At 45.8% G+C, this 24,633-nt stretch overlaps 1 protein-coding gene across 9 annotated transcripts in view; it reads left to right on the top strand.

Annotated features, from left to right (window-relative positions):
- The first annotated feature begins 225 nt into the window (after positions 1 to 225).
- CERCAM (cerebral endothelial cell adhesion molecule) overlaps positions 226 to 24,633 on the top strand; it is a 38,371-nt gene continuing 13,963 nt past the window's right edge. For 2 of the 9 annotated variants that reach the window (XM_043990198.1, XM_043990197.1), the window contains exon 1: positions 21,984 to 22,269. In XM_043990198.1, coding sequence (XP_043846133.1) covers positions 22,076 to 22,269 — 194 coding nt within the window. In that variant the 5' untranslated portion in view covers positions 21,984 to 22,075. Of the gene's footprint in view, positions 311 to 2,975; positions 3,046 to 4,937; positions 5,516 to 10,710; positions 10,877 to 17,683; positions 17,798 to 20,638; positions 20,707 to 20,831; positions 20,999 to 21,983; positions 22,270 to 24,633 lie in introns of those variants that run through there. The other 7 variants (XM_043990203.1, XM_043990202.1, XM_043990204.1 and 4 more) reach the window with 7 other exon arrangements.

Below are 24,633 nucleotides of genomic sequence, written 5' to 3'. Positions count from 1 at the left end.
TGGCCAGGTGGGTGCCCCTCCAATCTCATCCCCTCCTGGGAGGAAGGCTGGAGTCAGGTCTTACTCTCCAGAAACCACCTCCCTCTAGATCTGCCCCCTTTCCTCCCCCCTTCCAGCCTCTTTCCTGTCCAGCAGCTGCCAGGAAAAAAACCTCAGGAAGAACAAATACGGTCTGGGGCCAGGTGGCAGCCCAGGCTGACAGGAATCAGGCAGGGAAATCAGTCTGTGGCAGTGAAGATCCCCTTATTCCCCTACCAACCCCCAGCTGAAGAGGCCCTGGAGCCAGCCCCCAGAGTATCCTTATCCTGGGGTGAGTGGCTGTTCTCATGGGGGAGGTGGGAGGGCAGGGTTGGAGAATGCCGTGGTCAGGGTTCCGTGGCGGAAAGGAAATATGTGTGTGTGACTTCTGTATCCAAGGGGCAGGTAGATAGACTCCTAGATCCTTTTGCCCCAAAGGGAGCTAGGGAGGTGAAATAGAGGCATAATTAACTCTGGAAGATAACTCTGGACTTTACAGATCTCCACTGCATCTAAAGGAATTGTTACCCCAGATATTGGAGATATTGGAGTCCCCTAGTTTCGTAAAGATTGCTTGTTTCCTCTCCTATTTCTCACTGTCCCCATCTTTCTGTTTCTCAGAGTCCTATACTGTTTGTTGTTCATCCATCCTTTGAATCTCTTTATCTCTCTGGGTGGCCTATATCAGACAGGTAGCAAGGGGTTCTAATGGAGGCCATAACCACATAGGTAGTGGGGAGGGAGGGAAGATCCAGAATGAGGGAGAGTTCAGAAGTGAAATCTAGGGAGAAAGAGAGGCAGGAATCTGGAGACCTGGAGCCAGGATGTCTACATTTTACATCATTTTTGTGACTTCAAAATATGAAATTACAAAAAGCTCGAGCTAAGGGAAGCAGCTAGGCAAAATGGAAAGGGTGACTATGGAGCCAGAGGACTCAGCATTGTCACTTACTAAAGCCTCCTCAGCCTCAGTTTCCTGACCTTTAAAACTAGGGGGTAAGCCCAAATGGCCTCCGAGGTCTGTTCCAGCTCCATATCTATTACCTGATTCTGTAGAAGGGAACTTAAAGGTCATGTGATCCAACCCCCACATTTTGCAAATAAGGAAACTGAGACCCGGAGAGATGGAGAAATTTGCCCAAGGCCACCCAGTAAGTTAGTGGCTGAGCAGGGTCTAGATCCAGACATTTTCCTTTCTAGTTTAGTGCTGTTTTGCCTCCAGGTAGCCTCTAAGTCTTTGACCTCTTCCCCATAGGAATGTCACTTTCCCTCTGGGAAGGGATTCATAATATTAATAGCTAGCATTTATATAGCATTTTAAAATTTACAAAGGTCTTACAAATATTAGCTCATTTTCCCCTCACAACAACCCTGGGAGGTAGATGCTTTTTACTATCCCAATTTTACAGGGTCACACAGCTAGAGTCTGAGGGAAGCTTAAAACTCAGGTCTTTCTGAGTCTAGGTCCAACACTCTCCACTGTGCCACGTAACTGCCCTTAATAATTTCATAATGCCTACCCTGGGACACAGTATTTAAAGTATTGGGAGGAGCTTTCTCCCAACTCCTAACTTGAAAGGTATCAGGAAGTCAGATCGGGGGTGGGGGTGGGGATAAAAAGACAAGAGAGAGAGAGATTCTCAGTTCTTGCTACTTCTGGGATCGTGCATCTATGGAATCAAATTCTTCTGGCTAGAAAGGAAGCTGAGAAGTTATCTTGTACTCGTGTTTTATTCTCCAAGGAAAATTATTTATTCCTATGTTCTCTACTGTTGTTTTTTCAAACAGAAATGGCTGTTGTATTTTGTCAAAAGCCTTTTCTGTACATGGTGATGTAATCATATTGTTTTTGTTGTTCTTGCTATTAATATGGCTTTATTATGTTGCTAATTTTCTTTTTAAATGTTTAAAAATCAATTTTTTGGTTTGTGAACAAACCGCTCTCCCTCCTACTTTTTTCCCTCCTTATTGGAAAAAAGAAAAAAGAAACAGAAAACCTTTGTAACAAACAAGCACAATCAAGCAAAATAAATTCCTACATTGGCCACGTACCAAAAAGTGTCTTAGTCTGTACCCTGAGTCCATCACTTCTCTGTCAGGACACGGGTGGCATGAGTTTCATTATGGAATTGTAATTGGTCATTGTGTTGATCTGAGTTCTTAAGCCTTTCAAAGTCTTTTTATTTATTTATTTATTTTGGTTGTTGTTTGTCTTTATAATGTTGTTATTAGATAAATTGTTCTGGTTCTCCTTCACTCTGAATCAGTTCATACACATCTTCCCAGGTATCTCTGACACCATCCCTTTCATCATTTCTTATAGCACAATAGTATTCCATTATATTCATATACCATAATTTATTTAGCCTTTCCCCAATAGGTAGATACCCTCTTAGTTTTCAAGTTATTTGCTACCACAGTTACTGTAAATATTTTCATACATATGTGTCCTTTTCTTCTTTCTTTGTTCTCTTTAGGGGAAAAAGTCTAGTAATGGTATCACTAGGTCAATTTAGTAACCTTGGGGGTATAGTACTAGGTTCCATACCTCTTTCTTTAAACTAGTCTTTAAATTATTCTCTTTCCTTACAAATCTCTAGAAAAGGGAATTTTCCAAACCTCCCAGCTGGGTACCTTCTTGTAACTTCCAACCTAGATCCATCTTGCTATAGTTAAAGCCCAATCCCTCCAGGGGAACCCAGACTATCTATCTTCACCCCCAAACAGTATCCCTAGTTTAGCCATATCTAGGGCTTTGGGTGGGTGGCTTTGGGAGTTTGATTCTTCATCCTTGGGTGGATTATTCCAGAGCATCGGTCTTGGGTCTAAATTCTTTCTGTGCTCAGGGCCTTCCTTTCCAAGTCCCAACCTCATCTGACAGCATTAGGGAGCAGCTCCCATCCAATAGTGTTGGGGTGGAAGCAGTGCTAGAATAACTGAGCACATTCATAGGACCAGAGAAGTCTCTGGATGGGAAGGGATTTGAGAGGCTATTCTGTCCATCCCCCTGTCTCTACTCCCAGATGGGTAAGAATTCATCTTTGTGGATTTGTTTGTTTTTTAAGCGCCAGGGAACCCGATCTTTTCCGAGTCAGAAAGGAAGTAGCTCCAGCTCTAGCCCTGAGGTCCTTTCCCATGGCCAGACCTGCTAGGGATTAGTTGGGGTAGGGGGATCCTATCCCAGATTTCCTCCCAGGTATCTAATTTGCTTTTCACGAAAGTAAGGCATAAAGTCTCAAATCCTGCAATCTGAATATCTAAATCCTTTCTACAGTAGAGGTCCCACACCCCAATCCTTCATCTTCTACCCAACCAGTGGTCTGGGACTTTGGAAGTGGGCCCTGGGAGCTGGCCTGGAGTGGTGAGCAGGGGCCCCTGGCAGTTCCTGAGTTCTCCAGGCCTCCCTCCCTCCCTCTCCCCCACCCCCAACCCCTTCCCCTTTGTCTCCTGCTTTGTGATGGTAAGAGTTACTCCTAAATCTGCTCCATGACACTGTTATTGTTCCGCTAGGCACTGAGTTTCTAAACTTTTCCCCCGGGGTCAAGAATGTGGCCAGTTCCCGATTCCCGGCCGCTCTTCGGCAGCTCTGGGTGGCTGGAGGTGGGGCTAGGGCCTCACCCCTGGCTGAGGTGGGGGGCGGGGGTCAGCCGGGGAACAAAACCCTTTGAAATGCCTCCCCTCCATCACTGCCAACATTGTCTGCTGCCCGCGGGGGGCCTGGCACGGCCCCTCCGGGGCTTCGGCCCCCAGCTTGGACCGGGCCTGCAGGCCAGCATCTGGGAATGGACAGAAGGTTATTGTCCTGCCCTCAGGCCTTTTGTGTTGCCCAGTTCCAGCTGTCTAGGTTGGGACTGGGAGACTGACCCATGGGAGGGGGAGGGGGAGGGCAGCTAACTGGGGAAAGAACATGGATCACTGCATCCTGTAGGGTCATTCATAGACCCTGTGATTCCACCCAGTGCTGGGATCACAAGCCTAGCCCTTGCCCATCCTCCCCAAAGAAGCCTGGGGGTGCTGGGGGGACTCCCCCCAGTTCTGGGGGCAGTTCACTCCATCTTGGGCAGTACTCTAGTTCTTGGAGGCCTTTAGGCTTTCTTAGTTCTATCTACTTTCACTGGACTTTCCCCAGGCTCTGACCTACCTGTCCCTCAGCAACCAAAGGGTATTTGCCCCCGAGATTAGTTGGGAGACTGTGTCCTGTTGGACTTTTCCTGATTGGGTCACTGTGCTGCAGGCCGTGTCTAATAGCCTCTTCTCTTGGGGCTGGCCTGGCTTGACCCAGAGGAGAGGGCTGTCCTTTCTAACTCTGGATCTCTTCCAACCGTTGGCTCTGCTCCCTGGACCCAAATGATCTCCTGAGCCCCTCTCAGCAGCCTGGGCATTTCTCCAGCTCTAGCTCAGGGTGCTGTGGTGCTTGGTAAGCTAGCATCTTCTGTCTCTTTAAGTACACTGCATGGTTTCCCCACTTCTCCCTCCTACCTACCCCCCAAAAAGAGCCCAAGAGTAATATCTGAGATAATCTCTATGTTCTGCCAGGCAGGTTTGCAGAGAAGAAAAGACATTTTGCCTCTCTACCTAGTCACTAAGCACTGTCCACTGCTTGGGGTGGGGGTGGGTGTTTAGGGTCACCTGAGGACAATCCCTCTGATAGAGGAGAGAATACTTGGGTAGCAGCCTGGGATGGCGCTCCCAGGACCCTTGGTGCTCTCAGGGTCTGGGTGGATAGAGGCAGGGAGCAACTCTCCTTAGAGGGGTTAGTACAGACCCCGGGGATGGAGGTAGAGTGTGTGTGTGTGGGGGAAACCCTGGAGTTGGAGGAGTTAACACTGCTACTGGGCCGGGCACTGAATGGGGCTGCCACGCTGCAGCAAGGAGAAAACGACTTTAGCAGAGTTGGCCACAGCAGGGCTGGCCAGAACTGCTTCCTAATGGGCAAAACAGCTGGCTTCCCAGGGAAAACAGCTGGCTGAATCCCAGCCTCCAGAGGACGGAGGCACAGCCTCCTCCTCCTCAGAGTCCTCTGTTGCTAGGGTCCCTAAAAGATGAAGGGAAACAAGGGTACCGGGAGAGGAGAAAAGTGTGGAAACCCAAGAGATCTCGGGGCAGGGTCAGTGGAGATTTCTGGAACAGGTGCCCAGATGTTCCAGGCCCTGGTAGTAGCATGAATCTGTCGGGGATTCCAGGGTGTTGGTCTCACTTCAGGCAGGGAGGAGATGGAGTTAGTGGACTCTGCCTCCACCCTGCCTTGGGTCCTCCCCAGGGCAGAACAGAACAGAATTCTAGCTGCCATCTCTTCATCAGATCCAAGCCACTCTGAATTGGCTGGGATGCTTCTGCTGAAGCTTCTGGGGATGAGAGGGAGCCTAAAACTGATCCTCGGGCTGATCGTGGGTCCCCTTGTCTAAGAGAAAATTGGAGGAGACCAAGGAGATAAGAAAGGCCCCGGGGAGGGAAGAAGAGGATAACAGAGAAGGAGGGAGGAAGAGACAACTGCCTGGTAAGAATGTATTTTCTTCATCTCCATCCCTCTCTCCAGAGAAATCCCTAGCCTGGGCTTGTTTTTTTTTCCTGGATTCACTAAGGAGGTGGCACCGACCTTTGGCCCACCTGGCACCCCAAGATGAAGGTGTTCTTATCTCTTAGCAAAATCCCAATGTTGAATAGGCAGGAGAGAGGTGCCAATCCTCCCCCGACCCAGACATCTAGTTCCAAGGTAAAATGAAGCTATATTTGACTCCATGTAGCAGGTGGGGCTAGACGTGGGGCAAGAACCACCCACCTCAGCTTCTAGCCACCAAACGAGGGATCCTAAATGAGAGTAACTTTGCATGTTCTTGTTGGTAGGGTTTTTTTTTTTGTTGTTGTTGTTGTTTTGTTTTTGCGGGGCAATGGGGGTTAAGTGACTTGCCCAGGGTCACACAGCTAGTAAGTGTCAAGCGTCTGAGGCTGGATTTGAACTCAGGTCCTCCTGAATCCAGGGCCAGTGCTTTATCCACTGAGCCACCTAGCCACCCCTGGTAGGTTTTTTAAAATGGTCTTTTCATCAGGTGCCCTCATACCTCTGGCCTCCACAACTTGATCACCCCACTGCTGGCCTCTCTGGGCCTGGCCACCCCACTGCCATCTGCCTTATGCTCTGCCTTTTCCTCCCAGTCTTCAAAAAAACCCAACAACAAAACAACCCAAACACCAAGAGAATAAAACGAAACAAAAAACACCTTGGCTAACATCTTGGACCATACCCAGACCCTCTTCCCACCTCTAACACCTTGAAAATAGGCAGCATCAACCTGGGTCACAGGGAAGAGCAGACCCATGTCTCCTGACCCATTGCTGTGAAAAATGAGCCCAGGGCTTGGGGCAGGGTCTTGGGTCTGGGATCTGAGTGCTAGATAAACTACCCTATTTTTCCCAGTGGCTCCTGCTCCAGGGCTCCCGGGATGGGAGGAATAGAAGGAGCAGAGCGTCCTGGTCAAGTTGTGGACACTACTGCCACCTCCTGGTCTCTATGGAAATAGCAACTACCTGGATGGGACATGTTTTCTGGGGATGGCGGAGATAAGTCAAAGAGAAACAGGTCATGGGTTCTTGGCTTCCTCAAATTGGGTCAGGGGGAGCTTATTTCCTAGGCTTGACTTGCCCCATTTGGCCTCAGTTTTCCTCATGTGTAAACTAAGGAGGTCAAACTAAATACCTTCTGTGGTCCTTTCCAGTTCAAAATCTGTGCTCCTTTGCCACAATGTAAGCTCTTTGTCATCTCACTGCTTTGAAAGGTATTTGGAGGGCCAGCTAGATGGCACAGTGGATAGAGCACCGGCCCTGGAGTCAGGAGTACCTGAGTTCAAATCCGGCCTCAGACACTTAACATTTACTAGCTGTGTGACCCTGGGCAAGTCACTTAACCCCAATTGCCTCACTAAAAAAAAACAAACAAACAAAAAAAAAAACCTGGTATTTGGATCAGACCTCAGTTAGAACTGTTTACCTTTGCAACCTTGGGCTGTTTGGTCTGTTGAGTCAGCTCTGATTCTAAGCATTATTGCCTTGTCTTCTTTCACCTACTTGAGAAAATGCATTGGGTTTTTTTGGTTATTTTAGACTTCTGTGCAAACTGTGCTGCTGATCACAGATGAGTCTTTTCTTCCTTAAATCTCTGGGATAAAACACATCTTACTAAATAGTTCGCTGGAATTGTGTGAATAATCAAATGGTATGTTTCTAGAAAATGTTTTCCAAGGGGGCAGCTAGGTGGCGCAGTGGAGAAAGCACCAGCCCTGGATTCAGGAGGACCTGAGTTCAAATGTGACCTCAGACACTTGACACTTACTAGCTATGTGACCCTGGGCAAGTCACTTAACCCCAATTGCCTCACTAAAAAAAAACAAACAAACAAAAAAAAAAACCTGGTATTTGGATCAGACCTCAGTTAGAACTGTTTACCTTTGCAACCTTGGGCTGTTTGGTCTGTTGAGTCAGCTCTGATTCTAAGCATTATTGCCTTGTCTTCTTTCACCTACTTGAGAAAATGCATTGGGTTTTTTTGGTTATTTTAGACTTCTGTGCAAACTGTGCTGCTGATCACAGATGAGTCTTTTCTTCCTTAAATCTCTGGGATAAAACACATCTTACTAAATAGTTCGCTGGAATTGTGTGAATAATCAAATGGTATGTTTCTAGAAAATGTTTTCCAAGGGGGCAGCTAGGTGGCGCAGTGGAGAAAGCACCAGCCCTGGATTCAGGAGGACCTGAGTTCAAATGTGACCTCAGACACTTGACACTTACTAGCTATGTGACCCTGGGCAAGTCACTTAACCCTCATTGCTTCACAAAAAAACAACAACAACAAACAATAAAAGAAAATGTTTTCCAATTTCAGCACTACTCACATTTAGCTTTGCCTTCCCTTTGGGGGTCCAAGGTTCTAGCTGTGTATCTAGTAGACTGAGTATTTTGCCCAAGGGTTGCCCTATAGTCCTGGCCAACAACTTGAAAGGACTGGACAGATGGGGGAAGCAGAATACATCTCCAGGAAGCTAACCAGTTGTTTTTGAGGCCAAGAATTAAGAGGTAAGGAATGGGAAAGATAGGAGTGACTCCAGGTCCCCTTTAATGCCTCAGGGAATTAACTTAGTATTAAGGCAATGGGGTTATATCTCTCAAAAAATCGTAGGGTGGCAGATTTAGAGATGGATGAGACTTTAGTCTCAGCTAGTCTAAAACCATTTTTTCAGTTGAAGAATATCAAGAGAAATATGAAAAACAATTCACTGAGACAAAATAATTAAATTGATGAACATACTGTATGATAAACTTTACAACTTTTTTTCATCTTAAAATTTAAAAACCCATTAATATACAGTATCTCCTTTCCTGTAATTACGTGTTTTTACAAAATCTGGCATTGCATTCACAAGATTTTGACACATAATCTTTAATTCTTCATCATTAAACCACAGAGGGATTAAGCATACCTTTGAAGAATGGTCCATTTTTCCTAAGGCTAGTCTTAATCATAGTCCATAGGTTTTCAATGGTGTTTAAATGAGGTGAGTTCCCAGGCTACTGAAATAGTGATCTCTATATCATATCACATGGTGCAAATCTGTGTTCTAGTATTCTATTTCCATTTGGTAATCTGTAATTTTGGAACATTTTTGGTTTTATATATATATATATTCATCCAGAGTTCATCATTCCCCCAAAAGAGACAAGATTTACAGGCTGACGGAAGTTTAAAAAGATCCCCCAGTTATTTGGGAGGTAGTTGACTTAGTTGAAGATGCCCTGTTTTGTTTTGTTTTTCTTGTTGTTGTTGGGTTTTGTTTTGTTTTGGTTTTTTCTGTGGGACAATGAGGGTGAAGTGACTTGCACAGGGTCACACAACCAGTGTCAAGTGTCTGAGGCTGTATTTGAATTCAGGTGCTCCTGAATCCAGGGTCAGTGCTTTATCCACTGTGCCACCTAGCTGCCTCCCTGAAGTATATCTTACATCCAGTCCCTCTTCTCCACTCCTACTTAAAGCATCTTAGTTTGGATCATCTTTTCTTACCTAGCTTATTGTTGACTTTTTTTTTTTTGGTGAGGCAATTGGGGTTAAGTGATTTGCCCAGGGTCACACAGCTAGTAAGTGTTAAGTGTCTGAGGCCGGATCTGAACTCAGATCCTCCTGAACCCAGGGCCAGTGCTCTATCCACTTCGCCACCTAGCTGCCCCAATTACCTAGCTTATTGTAAAAGGCTCTCAACTGGGCTCCCTCCCTCCAGCCTTTTCTTTTATCTCTTAGGCTGCAGAAACAATTTTCCTAAGGCCCTCCTATAATTATGCTACTCCAAACTTTCAGTAGCTCATTTTAGGGTATATAGGATGTTCAGGGAGGACCAGCACCTCTGATGTGAGAGCTTGCTGAGCCCTTTTCAGGGCTGCTCATCCACCTTTGGTGTCCACTTATCACTCAATTTTCACCTGTGGCTCCAAGAAGCTGTAGCATGTCCAGCAGCCACATCCCAAAAAGTTGTCTTGGCAGACAGATTAAACAAGGTTGAGGGTAACTGACTGCCTCAAACCTATCAGTAAGTGAGGGGGAATTCTACCCCGAGCACACGAAGACTGCTGATGGAATGGATGAGAACAGCTTGCTCTACCAGCCATGAAGGCGGATGAAGCAGGCCATGTGGAGTGCTTAGAGCTCCGCCAAACACCGAAGACACCAAAGTCACCCCTTACGTCCCGGGTCGTCATCAGTAGTCCTGACTTTGCCACAGGACTTTGATGACTCTGGAAGAGAGAATAGGGCTGACAACTTTGTGCAACTCTGCCTCACTTGAATCCAGTTTATAGGCAAGTCAAGATATTACCCAAGATGTCATTGTTCCTCTTCCAAAATGAAGGATGAAAATAGCTCCTTTTGGCCTATCAAAGAAAGGGCAAGCTCCTGAATTTCATTTAGGTCATTCAAGATCAACCACAGTCTAGCTTCAGCTTACCTATGTGATTGTCTTATGTTCTGGTATCAACCAACCAATCAATTAGCAAGCATTTATTAAGCACTTTCTGTGTGCTTAAGGCAGCTAAAATGTGCAGTGGATAGAGTGTCAGGCCTGGAGTCAAGAAGACCTGAGTTCAAATGTGACCTCAGACACTTACTGGCAGTATGACCCATGGCAAGTCACTTAACCTTGTTTGCCTCGTTACTTATCTATAAAATGAGCTGGAAGGGGCAGCTAGGTGGCGCAGTGGATAAAGCACCGGCCCTGGAGTCAGGAGGACCTGGGTTCAAATCCAGCCTCAGACACTTGACACTTACTAGCTGTGTGACCCTGGGCAAGTCACTTGACCCCCATGGCCCTGCCCCCCAAGAAAAAGAGCTGGAGAAGGAAATGGCAAACCATGCCAGTATCTTTGCCCAGAAAATGCCCAATGGGATCACAAAGAGTCAGATAAGACTGAACAACAACGTGTCAGTCACTGTGCTAAGTACTAGCAGTACAAATAAAGGCAAAAACACGGTCTCTGACTTTAAGGAACTCCCATTCTAATGGAGGAAACAAGATGAAAATAACAAGAGACCTACAAAATAAACTTTGTATTGCTGACCTGGACTCTTTTCCCTACCTCTTCTTTGTTCTCATTTTCCCCTCTCCCATCTTCAGGCCTTTGCTCTGCCAGTCCCTTTCATAATTCTTTTCATTTCAGGGCTTCAGGCAAGCAAAATCACCTCAGCTGGTCTTTGCCTAACCCATCAAAATTCAACAGGGAATCGACATAAAGCCATGGAAGCAGGATCATTGGAACAAGCAACTGAAAACCAGAAGTGCTGGGCCCACTACCACCTCCCTAAAGCCTTAGATCTTATGACTGGGTAAGTCCCTTTCCAAGCAGCCACATGTCTCTCTAATTTTCGTCTCTCCCATCTCCCAGAGAAGACCAAGGAAACCAAGGGATGAAGGTATTTGAAGCCAGATGGTGTGGGGGAATAGGGCCTTGAAGTATGTGACTTTTTTTTTTTTTTGGTGAGGCAATGAGAGTTAAGTGATTTGCCCAGGGTCACACAGCTAAGTGTCAAGTGTCTGAGGCCAGATTTGAACTCAGGTCCTCCTGAATCCAGGGCTGGTGCTTTATCCATTGCACCACCTAGCTGCACCCAAAGTATGTGACTTCTACTGAGCCTGCTCCGTCTCCATTCCTCTCCACTCTCCAGCAGCCAGTGGCCTTGATTTAACCTCCCTTCCATCCCTCGTTCCAGTACCATGTCCCCCAAATCCCATGAAGGAGAATCTGAATGCAGTACTCCTTGAAGTAGAAAATAGACTTTCAGAGGACAAGAGAGGGACTTCTTTTGGAGGGCAAAGAGTAGCTGTGGTCTGAACCTTCCCACACTGCTCAGAAGCCAGGGCTCCTGGGGAATAGGTCCTCAATTGTGGGGGAAATTTTCACATTCTGGCTCCCTCCTAATGTGGAGAATTTAGAACAAGGTATTTTAAAGATTTTAGACGTCCCTCCTTGGATTTGAAATACAGGATAGGGTAATGGGGAAAAAAGGCACTGGATTTGAAACCAGAGATGTGGGTTCAAATGGGACCTCTGATATTTGTTACCAGTGTGACCTTAATTAAGTCACTTGACCTCACTGAGCTTCAATTTCTGCATCTGTGAAATAAGGAGTTGGACTAGGTAATGCCTACCTCTAAATACTGTGATCTTTTGCCTCGAGCTGCTGTTTTCCTTTAAAAGGGCAATAGTATTGATCATGAAATCAATAAAAATTATTGACTCTTACAGCAGGAAATTCATTTCCATTAAATCTAACAAGCTTTTATTAAATACCTTACTACTATGTGCCAGGCACTTCACTGGGAGCTGGGGGAAGTGGAAACAAAAGTGAAAAGAGACCCTGTCCCAAAGAAATTTCTGTTCTAGTAGGGGAAATGGGTACACAGATAAATACAAAGCATAGAGTAAAGACAAAATGATTTAAGGGGTGGGATTGAACCATTGGGGAAAGCAGGAAGGGTTTTGGTAGAAGGTGGTACTTAAGCTGAGTCTTTAAGGAAGCTAGGGATGCCATGAGGCAAAAAATCAGGAGAGTGAGCCTTCCCGGAACACAAGTCAGCATATCCAAAGGCATAGAGATAGGAGATGGAATCCAGTGCATAGGAGACAACAAGTAGGGCTGTTTGGCTGGAACTAAGTGTGTAGGAAGAGGAGTAAGATGAAATAAAATCTGAAAAGAGATTATGAGGAGCTTTAAATGCAAAAAAAGGAGATGATATGGTTAATAGAACCATTTGAAGCTTCTTGAGCATGATTAGAACTGTACTTTTAAACACATTAAATATTTTATTTTTCCCAATTACATTTAAAAAACAGTTTTTAACATTGTTTTAAAAAAATGTTGAGGGGCAGCTAGGTGGCACAGTGGATAGAGCACCCGCCCTGGAGTCAGGAGTACCTGAGTTCAAATCTGGCCTCAGACACTTAACACTTACTAGCTGTGTGACCCTGGGTAAGTCACTTAACCCCAATTGCCTCACTAAAAAAAAAAAAAATGTTGAGTTTGGGCAGCTAGGTGGCACAGTGGATAAAGCACTGGCCCTGGATTCAGGAAGACCTGAGTTCCAATCCAGCCTCAGACACTTGACACTTACTAGCTGTGTGACCCTGGGCAAGTCACTTAACCCTTATTGCCCTGCCAAAAAAAATTTTGAGTTTTAAATTCTCCCCTCCCTCCCCTTCCCCTTCATTGAGAAGGCAAGCAATTTAATATAGGGGTACAAGGGTTGTTGAGGGTGGGCTAGCATTTCTGGAATGTGGGCTGCTGAGCCCTTTTTAGGGCTACGTTTTACCTTTGGTGTCTACCTGCCACCCAATTCTCACCTGTGGCTCCAAGAATCTATAGCATACTCAGTGGCCATAGCCCAGTAAGCCTCTTCAGCAGCTGGGCTAAACCAGGTTGAGTGTAACTGACAAGCCACAAACCCATTGGTGAATTAGGGGGATATTTATCCCAAGTATGTGAAGACTTCCCGGGGCAAATGTGAATGATTTGTTCCAATGGGTCATGAAGACAGAAGCAGGCATTATGGAGCTCTTAGAACTTGGCAAGCTATCCAAGATGCCAAGGTCATTCACTGCATCTGGAGTCATTGCCAGTCATCCTGACTTGTCTTGTCATTGGACTTTGTTGACTCTGGAAGAGAGAATGAGGCACAACTCTGCCTCACTTAAATCCAATTTATATTGTAATCAAAAGACATTACTCATACCATTTTAGCATTTTTACCTACCTCAAAGTCCTATAGTGATGGACAAGTGGCAAAGAAGCAGGTGCAGAAACACTGGGAGCTGTAGTCATAGTCCTGCACACAGGCACATAGGGACCAGGGCATTCGGTTGTTTTCTCACTGGACTAAAACAGCAGTAGGACTAAGCAGCCCCTGAGTGTCTGAGCAACCTTTTTTAAGGATCACACTGTTCACTTCCTAGAATGAGGAAGGAGCTAGAAAAGGTGCCCTAAAAATTTTCTGCTTCACCTAACCCTGCTTACTGAAGCAGGTAAGGATCCTACTCTGTGGCTAAAAACCTAAAAAAAGCACAAGAACTTTTGAGAAGATAATTCCATTTACCATTGGTACATGGAATGTATACACGCTTATGGACAAAAGCCAGTAGACCAGAAAGACAAACAGCTCTTGTTGTGAGAGAATTCAGCAGGTATTACATCCAAGTGGCAGCCCTGAATGAAACAAGGCTGACAAATGAAGGTCAGCTTCCCAAACTTGGAGCTGGATACATTTTTTTTGTTTTTGTTTTCTGTAGTGGCCAAAGTGATGGAGACCACCATGAAGTTGGAGTAGGTTTTGCAATCAAAGCTAATCTCATCTGGTGGCAGCTAGGTGGCGCAGTGGATAAAGCAGCAGCCTTGGATTCAGGAGGACCTGAATCCCAATCTGGCCTCAGACACTTGACACTTACTAGCTGTATGACCTTGGGCAAGTCACTTAACCCCCATTGCCTGGCAAAACAAAAACAAAAAACCCCGCTAATCTCATCAATAAGCTTGCATGCTTCCCAAAAGGAGTGAATGACAGACTCATGATAATGCAATTGCCATTTGCAGGGGAGCACCACCACCATCATTAGTGTGCATGTTCCCACCATGATGAACCCTGATAAGGTCAAGGAAAAAATTTATGAAGACCTGGAGGCCCTTGTCATCAATGTTTCAAAAGAGAACAGTCTTGAAATTCTAGGTGTCTGTAGCACCAGAGTAGGCACAGACTATCAAACATGTCAGGGAGTCCTTGGGAGGAACAGAATTGGAAACAGCAATAGCATCAGTCACTTACTACTGAACACTTGTGGGTCTCATAACCTCATGACCAACACTGTCTTCCATTTACCTAAATGCAATAAAACTTCATGGATGTACTCTGGCAGCAAACATTGGCATTTAATAGACTATGTCACTATAAGGAAAAGAGACGGACAGAATGTGAGATAAAGGAAATGTGTAGCACAGAGTGTTAGACCAATCATAGATTTATCCTCTCCAAGCTAAAAATTTGCATTCAACAAAAGTAGTGGATCCAAGGCAAGACAACCAGAAGACTTATGGTCAACAGTTTAGAGTGTTTCTCCATGTGTGAACAGTTTGTGGCTAAGTTGGAGGGAAATCTGAATCAACACACGGTTAACAATAGAGGAACAGAAAAGAAATGGGCAACTTTCAGAGTTTGGTGTACAACATTACATTTACTTAACTGGGCCAGAATATTTGAAAACATCAAGACTGGTTTGATGAAAATGATGGGGAAATTCAGAAGCTAATAAACAAAAAAATGAGACCTCTATAGGGTTTACCAGGAGGATAGCTCATCCATTTGTAAGAAGGCAGTGTTTAATTCCATCAAAAGTAAAGTACAAGGTCGGGCAGCTAGGTGGTGCAGTGGATCAAGCACCAGCCCTGGATTCAGGAGGACCTGAGTTCAAGTCTGACCTCAGACACTTAACACTTACTAGCTGTGTGACCCTGGGTAAGTCACTTAACCCCCATTGCCTCACTAAAAAAAAAAAAAATTGTTGAGTTTGGGGCAGCTAGGTGGCACAGTGGATAAAGCACTGGCCCTGGATTCAGGAAGACCTGAGTTCAAATCCAGCCTCAGACACTTGACACTTACTAGCTGGGTGACCCTGGGCAAGTCACTTAACCCTCATTGCCCTGCCCAAAAAAATATATAAAGTACAAGCAAAGCTTAGAGAAATGCAAGATTCTTGGCTCAGTAAGAAGGCAGATGAAATTCAACTTTCCACTGATAATAACAATCCAAAGTGCTTTTATGGTGACCTGAAGACTATTTATGAGTCAAAAACCTATGGTGCATCTCAACTATTCAGTGATGATGGAACCACATTGATTAGTGATAAGGACATGGTCCTGGAGAGATGGACTGAGTAATTACATAGCATTCTCTTTCTTTCTTTCTTTTTTTTTTTTTTGCAGGGCAATGGGGGTCAAGTGACTTGCCCAGTGTCACACAGCTAGTAAGTGTCAAGTGTCTGAGGCTGGATTTGAACTCAGGTCCTCCTGAATCCAGGGCCAGTGTTTTATCCACTGCGCCATCTAGCTGCCCCCATAGCATTCTCAACAGATTTTCATCAACCATTGCTGAAGCCATTAGCCATTTACCGCAGATTGGAGTCAATCCCTCTCTAGCCAAACTTTCAACTGAAAAAAAGGTTTTGAATGCCATTAGGTTCCTCTCCTGTGGCAAAGCTCCTGGTATAGATTCCATTCTGGCAGAGATCTACAAGGTAGGGGGTCCACTGCTCATACAAAAGCTGACTAAAATCTTCTGGATTTTATGGCAAAAAGAGGTTATCTCTGAGTAGTTCCAAGATGCCTCTACTGTCCATCTCTATAAAGGAAAAGGAAATAGGTTGTCTTGTGACAATAACTAAGAGGGAGATCCTCTCTCTCTTAGTTATTGCTGGAAAGATCCTTGTCCAAACCCTTCTTAACAGGCTGATTCTTCACCAGGAAGATGGTTATCTATTCAAGAGCCACTGTAGCTTAAGAAAGGGTGAGGAGGGGCAGTTAGGTGGTGCAGTGGATAAAGCACCAGCCCTGGAGTCAGGAGGACCTGAGTTCAAATCCGGATTCAGACACTTGACACTTACTAGCTGTGTGACCCTGGGTAAGTCACTTAACCCCCATTGCCCTGCAAAAAAAAAAAGCTGAGCAGGGGCAGTTAGGTGGCACAGTGGATAGGGCACCGTCCCTGGAGTCAGGAGGACCTGAGTTCAAACCTGGCCTCAGACACTTGACACTTACTAGCTGTGTGACCCTGGGCAAGTCACTTAACCCCAATTGCCTCACACACAAAAAAAAAAAAAAGAAAGAAAGAAAGGATGAGGAACAGTTGATATGGTGCTTGCTTCCAGTATCAGAACAGAGGTATGTACATATCATTTGTTGATTTGACCAAGGCCTTTCATACTATCAGTTGTGCAGGCTTATGGAAGATCATGGCAAAATTTGGTTGCCTGGAGAAGTTCATCAGTATTGTATGCTAGTTTCATGATGGCATGCTTGCCTGGGTTGTGGATAATGGATGATGCTCTTGAGCTTTCCCAGTTACCAGTGGAGTGAAGCAGGGCTGTAGGCCTACTTACTCTCATGCTTTTTAGCATGATGTTTTCAGTGATATCATTGGTACCTCCAATGAGGATGAAAGTAGCATCGAGGTCAGCTACCACACTGATGATAAATTATTTAACTTGAAAAGGCTACAAGCCAAGACCAAAGTGGAGGGAGAGTTGGTATGCAATTTTTTGTTTGCAGATGATTGTGGGCTCAGTGCAGTCTTTGAGACAGAGATGCAACAGGTTATAGCTTGATTCTCTGCTGCTTGTGTTAATTTTGGTCTGACAATTAACAATAAGAAAACAGGTTCTCCACCAGCCATCCCTCCACCATCCATATGTGGAACCATCAGTTGCAGCAAAGGGAGAAAATTCGAATACTATGTATGGATAAGTTTACTTACGTTGGCAGTATACTTTCCAGGAGGATAAGGTCGACACACACACACACACACACACACACACACGTTACCAGAGCTAGCTCAGTGTTTGAGAGGTTCTGAAGGAAAGTGTGGGAGAGAAGAGGTATTATACTGCTTACCGATCTGAAGGTCTAGAGAGCCATTGTGCTGAGCTCATTGTTGCATGCCTGCGAAACTTGGAAAGTATAGCAGCACCATGCCAGGAATTAGAATCGCTTCCACATGAACTGTCTTAGGAAGAATCTGAAGATCACTTGGCAAGATAAGATACCAGATACTGAGGTTCTTTCTCAAGCTGAACTGCCAACCATTCAATCTCTACTGCAGAGAGCACAATTCTGATGGGTTGGCCATGTTCTTTTTTTTTTTTTTTTTTGCGGGGCAATGGGGGTTAAGTGACTTCCCCAGGGTCACACAGCTAGTAAGTGTTAAGTGTTTGAGGCTGGATTTGAACTCAGGTACTCTTGAATCGAGGGCCGGTGTTTTATCCACTTCGCCACCTAGCTGCCCAGGATTGGTCATGCTCTAACGCCAGACTTATTTGCTTAAAAGCTTATTTTACAGAGAACTCACACAATTTAAGTGCTCACATGGAGGTCAGAAGAATTGATAGAAGGACCCTCTCAAGGTCTACCAGTAGAACTTTGGAATCCATTGGAAGGCATGGGAGACATTGGAACAGGATTGCTCAGCATGGTGTGCCCCCATCAAAGAAGGTGATTTGTTCTATGAGCAAAGCAGAATTATAGTAGCTCAAAAGAAACGTGAGATGCACAAATTTAGAGATATCTCTACTCCAAATGTTCATATGGACCATAGGTGCCCAGCTTGTGGTGGAGCCTTCCAAGCCCATATTGGTCTGATCAGCCACAGTTGGACACACTATACCTTACCCCTAACATAGTGATATCATTTTGGTCCTCTTTGAACACAAAGGACAAAAACCAACCAACCAACCAATTTGATATAGGTTATACATGTGTAGTCATACAAAACATATTTCCATATTAATTGTGTTGTAAAAGAAAACAGACCCCCCCAAAAAAGAAAGAAAAAGAGAAAAAGTTGTTTTTTTTTTTAGTGAGGCAATTGGGGTTAAGTGACTTGCCCAGGGTCACACAGCTAGTAAGTGTTAAGTGTCTGAGGTCGGATTTGAACTCAGGTACTCCTGACTCCAGGGCCGGTGCTCTATCCACTGTGCCATCTAGCTGCCCTGAGAAAAAGTTTTTTAAAAGTATGCTTTGATCTACATTCAGATTCCATCAGTTCTTTCTCTGGAGGTAGATAGCATTTTTCATCTTAAATCCCTTGGAATTGTTTTGGATTATTGTGTAGTTGAGAATAGCTAAGTCGTTCACAGTTGATCATTGTATATTATTGCTGTTATCGTGTACACCTTTCTCCTGTGTACTTTAAGAATTTAACTGTACTTTAAGAATATCTCTTTGGCACGTATGTGGATAAAGGGGAGAGACTGGAGTGAGGGAGGGACAAATTAGGAAATGATTATTTAATCTAGGTGAGAGGTAATGAGGGTCTGAAATAGGGAAGGTGGCCGGTGAGTGGAAAGGAGACATATTCAAGACATATTGAGGAGACATATTTGACAAGAGTATATTGGATAGGGAGGGAGAGGGAAGGAGAAGGAATAGTGAAGGGTGACTCCAGGGTTTCCAAACCAGGTGGTTGGAAGGATGATTGTGGTTCCAACAGAAGTAGGGAACTTAGAAATTTTGGGGGGGAAGATAATGAAGGAGAAAACTTGGAGACAATTTAATCCAAAAAATTAAAAACAATTTTTAAAGATAAGAAAACTGAGGCTGATAGAAGGGGGATCAGACTGTGGTAGCACAAAGAACTCTGGTCTTGGGCAGAGGAGATCTGAGTTCAATTTCTAGCTCTTCCACTTGATGTCATCTTGGGTGAGTTTCCTCATCTGTGAAATAAGGATAATAAGACTTGTATTACATATGTCATGGGCTTGTGATCAAAAGTCATTTGTACATTTTAAAAACAGCCTAGGGGCAGCTAGGTGGCACAGTGGATAAAGCACTAGCCCTGGATTCAGGAGTACCTGAGTTCAAATCCAGCCTCAGACACTTGACACTTACTAGCTGTATGACCCTGGGCAAGTCACTTAATCCCCATTGCCCTGCAAAATTAAAAAAAACCCAACACATCCTATATCAGTGTGAGGTGGCACTATTAGTGCCCCAACTCATATACAATGAGTTGAGAACAGAGCCAGGGATAGAAGAACCAAGATTTCCTCTCAGTCCACCGTTCTTTTCAGGGTACCACACTGAAGTTGCTGCTAAGTTACCAATCCGATTCAATCCAATTCAGTGAGTATTCATTAGACATCTGCTATGTGCTAGACACTGGCAATATAAAAACAAAATTATAAACAATCCTTGCCCTCAGGTTGCTTACATTCTAGAGGGAAAATATAAAATATAAAAATAAGCATATTAATTATTACCCGAGGAGAGAGAAACAGTGACATATAAAGGGACCAGGAAAGGCTTCCTGTTGAGGCTGGCACCAGCTGTGCCTTCAAGGAAGCCAGGAATTCTAATAGTTGGCAGTGAGGAAGGCAGGCATTCCAAACATAGGGGACAGCTTGTGCAAAGAAATAAAGTAGAAGGTAGAAGAGAATGCCAAGTCTAGGAACAGTAAGTAACCCAGTTTGGCTTCAATTCAGAGTGTAAAGGGGAGTAATATGAAACAAGTCTAGAAAGGTGTATGTGTGTGGGGATAAGGGGGTGTTTAGAGGTAATAGGGAGCCATTGCAGGTTATTGAACAGGAGAATCCTATGGCTAGACTTGTGCCCTAGGAAGATATATTGTAGAGAGGAGAGAGTGGAGGACAGGAATTCAATTAACAAGTTGTTGGAATAGCCAAGGAAGAAGTAAGGAGTTCCTGAGTTCCCTGAGTTCCAGGGCCGGTGCTTTATCCACTGCGCCACCTAGCTGCCCCAGGCACATTGTTTATGAAGCTTATGGTGATGATGATAAAAGTGACATTAATCAATCAACAAATGTTTTTTTTTTTTTAATTTTTGCAGGGCAATGAGGGTTAAGTGACTTGCCCAGGGTCACACAGCTAGTTAAGTGTCAAGTGTCTGAGGCTGGATTTGAACTCAGGTCCTCCTGAATCCAGGACTGGTGCTTTATCCACTGTGCCACCTAGCTGCCCCAACAAATGTTTATTAAATGTCTGCAGCACATAGAGCACTTTGTGAGGTCCTGGAAAAGATCCAAAGCTGAAACAGACTCAGTTCTTGCCCTCAACAAGCTTAATCCAAGCTGGGTGATAAAACACAGATCACCAGAACACACAATAATGCATGACCAGTGTATTAGATAGTGATAGGGACAGGACCTGTGGCTTTAAGGGTGCAGGGTTTCAAAAATAAAGTGCTAAATAATAAAGGTCAGTGGAGGAAGGTTGCTACCAACTGAGTCTATCTATCAAAGAAGGCTTCCAGGAAGAGGAGTTGTTTAAGCTGAGCTTTAAAGAATGGAAGTAAGTATATCTATTCCACTCCCATCAGGAGCTGCAATGAGGAGAGAGAAGAAAGGGTGGAGATGGAATTAACAGGACCTGGTGAATGTGTGAGAGGTGAGGAAGAGGGAAGAATCAAAGGTAACCCCGAGGTTACAAATATGGGAGATCAGGCGATCAGGAGTGAAGTAAGGAAAAGGAGGTTTGGGGAAAAGATAAAGTTTGGTTTTGAACTCTTGCAGTTTGAAGTGCTGGTGGGACATCAATGTCAGTATGTCCTTATCCTCGGGGGAGACGCTGGCCTGTAATTCAGAAGAGCCACCATGAGAAAGAGAACACAGCACCCTGGACATCGCTATCCGACCTGAGCACTAAAGACTTTTTGATGGAGAATTGGAAGAATAAAAAGGTCAGATGAACACTTATCCCCTTCCTCTACTCCTCCAGCCTCCCTCCCTGCAACCTCCTCCATGCCCCCATTCTTTCCTAGATGCTCCTGCTTATGTGAATTGTCAGAATGGTGGAGGATTCCCTGTCTACTTACTCCAGGGGCAAACCCCGTTTCCTGTCCCTCTTCTACCCCATTACAGGAGGAGGGAGAACTTGGGAATCCTGGAGCTGCCAAATTCCACTCTCTCATTTCCTGCCTTTTTAGTCTTTAACCAGGAGATGGCGCAGAGGGGGGCTGAGTAAGAGGGGTTCTGGGGAATCCTGGCAAAGTTTGCTCAAAGATCTCCGCGCTCCCTCGCCCCGCCCCAGAAGGAACGGCAGCTGGATTTCCCTTCTGCGTGGGGTCACGATTAAGTTGACCTCAGTTTCTCCATCTGTAAAACGAGTGGGGTTGAACTAGCTATTCTCTAAGGTTCTCCCTCACGCCCTGTTCCCAGTTCTGACATTCTAAGGTCTTATGACTCCAAAATTCTATGCCTGAGAATCCCCCATTCCCACAGCCCGCTCCGCACCTCCCCTTCAGATCATGTTCTGGGAACCCGCCAGATGCCGATGTTCGGGCCAGATCCAAAGTCTGCAGGCTGGAGCCTGGGGGAAGGGAGGGAGGGAAAGGAGGGGTCCGGCCAGACAGCTCTGGGAGCCACATCCCCCTGATCGGCTCTGCCACGCCCCAAGGTCAAGGCTGGGGGGTGGGGGGGCTGGGCCTCCTGAGCTCCAACACCGGCGGGGATACCGGCTCCTCAGAGGCTCAGGTTCTTTGGGACACTTGGGTCCCCCCAAAATGGAGGAAATGCTTTGAGGTCCACAGATTTGGAGGTGGGAGGGGCCGGGAAACCCTTTCCCTGCAGACCGGTCTCCCCAGTCCCGGGGCTAGCCCCTCCCCTCCAGACACTCCTCCCCTGGTCCCGCCCCCAGCCTCCCCCTTGCTTCCAGCCCCCGTTCCCCACTGCTCTTTCTCCGCTCTCTGGTCAGCCCCCCTGCCTGGCTCGGCTCTCCGAGCCCTGGGGGCCCACGCCGCTCCTCTGCCCGTTTTGCCATGCACCCGCCTCCCTCAGCTCTTCTGCTCCTGCTGCTCCTGCTGCTCGGAGGCAGCCCCTCCTGGGGGTCCTCTGAGCCCCCGCTTCCAGCTGTGGTCATCGCCGTGCTAGCTCGCAACGCCGGATACTCCCTGCCGCACTATCTCGGGGCTCTGGAGCGGCTGGACTACCCCCGGGCCCGCCTCGCCCTCTGGTGAGAGACCCCAGGGAGCCTCCCTGCCCCCAGCTCACAGTGGCCCCCCTTCGCCGGCCCTTTCTGGGAGTTTTCTCCTTCTACCTCACCCCCTCTCCTCTCTCACTTTCCTGGCTTTCCCTCCCGAGCCATTACCCCCTTCTTTTATGTCCACCCCTATGCCCACTCCTCCCTCCAAGCCGCCTCTTTTCCCTAACAAGCATGTTCATTCTCTTCTTTCTCCTTCCAACCTTATTTGCTCTGTCAGGACCTGTGGTCTCATCTGGCGCGGTGGAGGGTGCACAGCTGACTGCTTGCTCAGTGTCTGTCCTTTCCCACCTGGACTTGGTTAGCCTTGTGGAGAAGGGGGTTACTCTGAAGCTAGGGGGATGTCCTCAACTGCTGGCGTCTTCAGCCCTAATAAGACCCTAGCCCCTTTCCTTCTGAGGTCCAGACAGCTCTGGTAGAGAATTTCACCCCTTTGCCACCAGATCTCTTAGAATCTGGAATCTGATCGAATCAGATACCAGTGTATTATATTTTCTCTTCTCATACACCTTTCCCTTTGGGGGTGGCGGGGCATTCCTTCTATTATCTCAGAGACATGGATAAAAAGGAAGGGAATCAAAGGATTAAGGGTAATCCCAGTTGGGTTGGGTCAATTTCTCTGGCTCCCTCATAGGGTATTTTCTATCCTAGGCCCTGAAGCAGGCTGAGCAGGGTAGCAGAGAACACACCCTGGAGCCCAAAGGCCTCCCCCATGGAAACTGGTGAAGGGATAAGACCTGGTAGGGACAGAGGGTTGGATTAGACAGGGTGGAATGACTGACTCCCCCTCCCCCTCAACCTTCAGCCCTTGGCTGGTGAGGGGTGGTGTGGGCTGGTGACCAAATGAGGTCTCCCACAATTCCCACAATTTTGGGCACAGAGAGTTGGTCCCCACCCCTAGCTGAGAATGACACGTTTGCTCTCATCTCTCAGCTCTTTAAAGGGACAGGAACATTTAAAACTGGTGGTTTTGTTTAAAATCCCTCCAACAGAGAAAGACTAAAGCCTCCCCTAACTCTAATGGGACCTTCGACTTAACACAGCGCATCTATTGTTAATTGCTCAAAAAGCTATTTTGTTCTCCTTCACAGTGACTTTGGGTGAGTTTGTGACTAGAGATGGATAGGAGTGGTCATTCTCTCCTATGTTATAGATCTGGAGACTATGTCCCAGACAAGTGGAGTAATTGGTTGAAGGTTGTTACCACTAAATCAGGGGTAGAGTCCTTACCAGAGCCCAGCCCTCTGTCTCACAGCCCAAGAATCTCTCCCTTGCCTCCCAGCTTCCATCCCCCCAACTCCCCTACCTTGAACTTTTAGAAATCTTTCACTAAACATGAGGTCCACTTAAACTCTTTCCTCATCAACCTAGAAGAGCAATACTGTCCTTTTTTGTAGCAAATAGGGAAACTGTCTCATCCAGGGAAAGTGACTTTCCCATGATTACTTATTTTTTTATTTTTTATTTTTTTAGTGAGGCAATTGGGGTTAAGTGACTTGCCCAGGGTCACACAGCTAGTAAGTGTTAATTGTCTAAAGCCGGATTTGAACTCAGGTACTCCTGACTCCAGGGCGGGTGCTCTATCCACTACGCCACCTAGCTACCCCCATGATTACTTATTAAGTTTGTAGAAGAGCTGAAACTTAGACCTGATGCCCAAATTCAAGTTTCTTTCCACTACATCTCTGCATGGAGGCAGTGTTTTGCATGGGAGAGAGTCCAGGATTTGGACTTAGATGACGTGGGGTCAGATCTAGGCTTCGCCATTGAACACTTGCTTGGCACAAGTCAGTAATCCTCTCTAGGTTCAGTTTCCTCATTTAAAAAATGAAGATTCTATATATGTTTTTACCCCTCCCCCTACACACAATTTAGTTAGCTCAGGAGGCCTGACCTCAGAGCCATAATTTGCCATTTTTGTACCCAGGATAAACAGCATGAAACTGACTTTCAAGTGAGGAGACTTGGAGAGGAGTGAGGCACAGGCTCGGGAGGTTCCTCTGGGGATGGAATTAGAGTCAAACCAGCTAGTTTAAGGGTATCTCTAGAGGGGCAAGTCATCATCTCATGGCTTCCTGTTTTATTTATTTTTTATTTTATATCACTTACATTTCCCAATATAGGAAAAGTCTTAGTGGAGGTTTAAGCTATTAAAGCTTAAGTTATTAAAGCTTGAACCTGCACTAAGACTTTTGGGAGACCTACTATAGCCCACCTCCCAAGAAGCTAAACCATGTAACAAAAAAAGAAAAGTTCATCAAAACTCACCAAAATATCACAAAAGCCCCTCACCTCTGCAAACCATGGGAGGAGGTACCTATTTCTTTTTTTTTTTGT

This window comes from Dromiciops gliroides, chromosome 2 (assembly GCF_019393635.1).
Source record: "Dromiciops gliroides isolate mDroGli1 chromosome 2, mDroGli1.pri, whole genome shotgun sequence".
NCBI lineage: Eukaryota > Metazoa > Chordata > Mammalia > Microbiotheria > Microbiotheriidae > Dromiciops > Dromiciops gliroides.
This window is presented reverse-complemented; position numbering and strand designations above follow the sequence as displayed.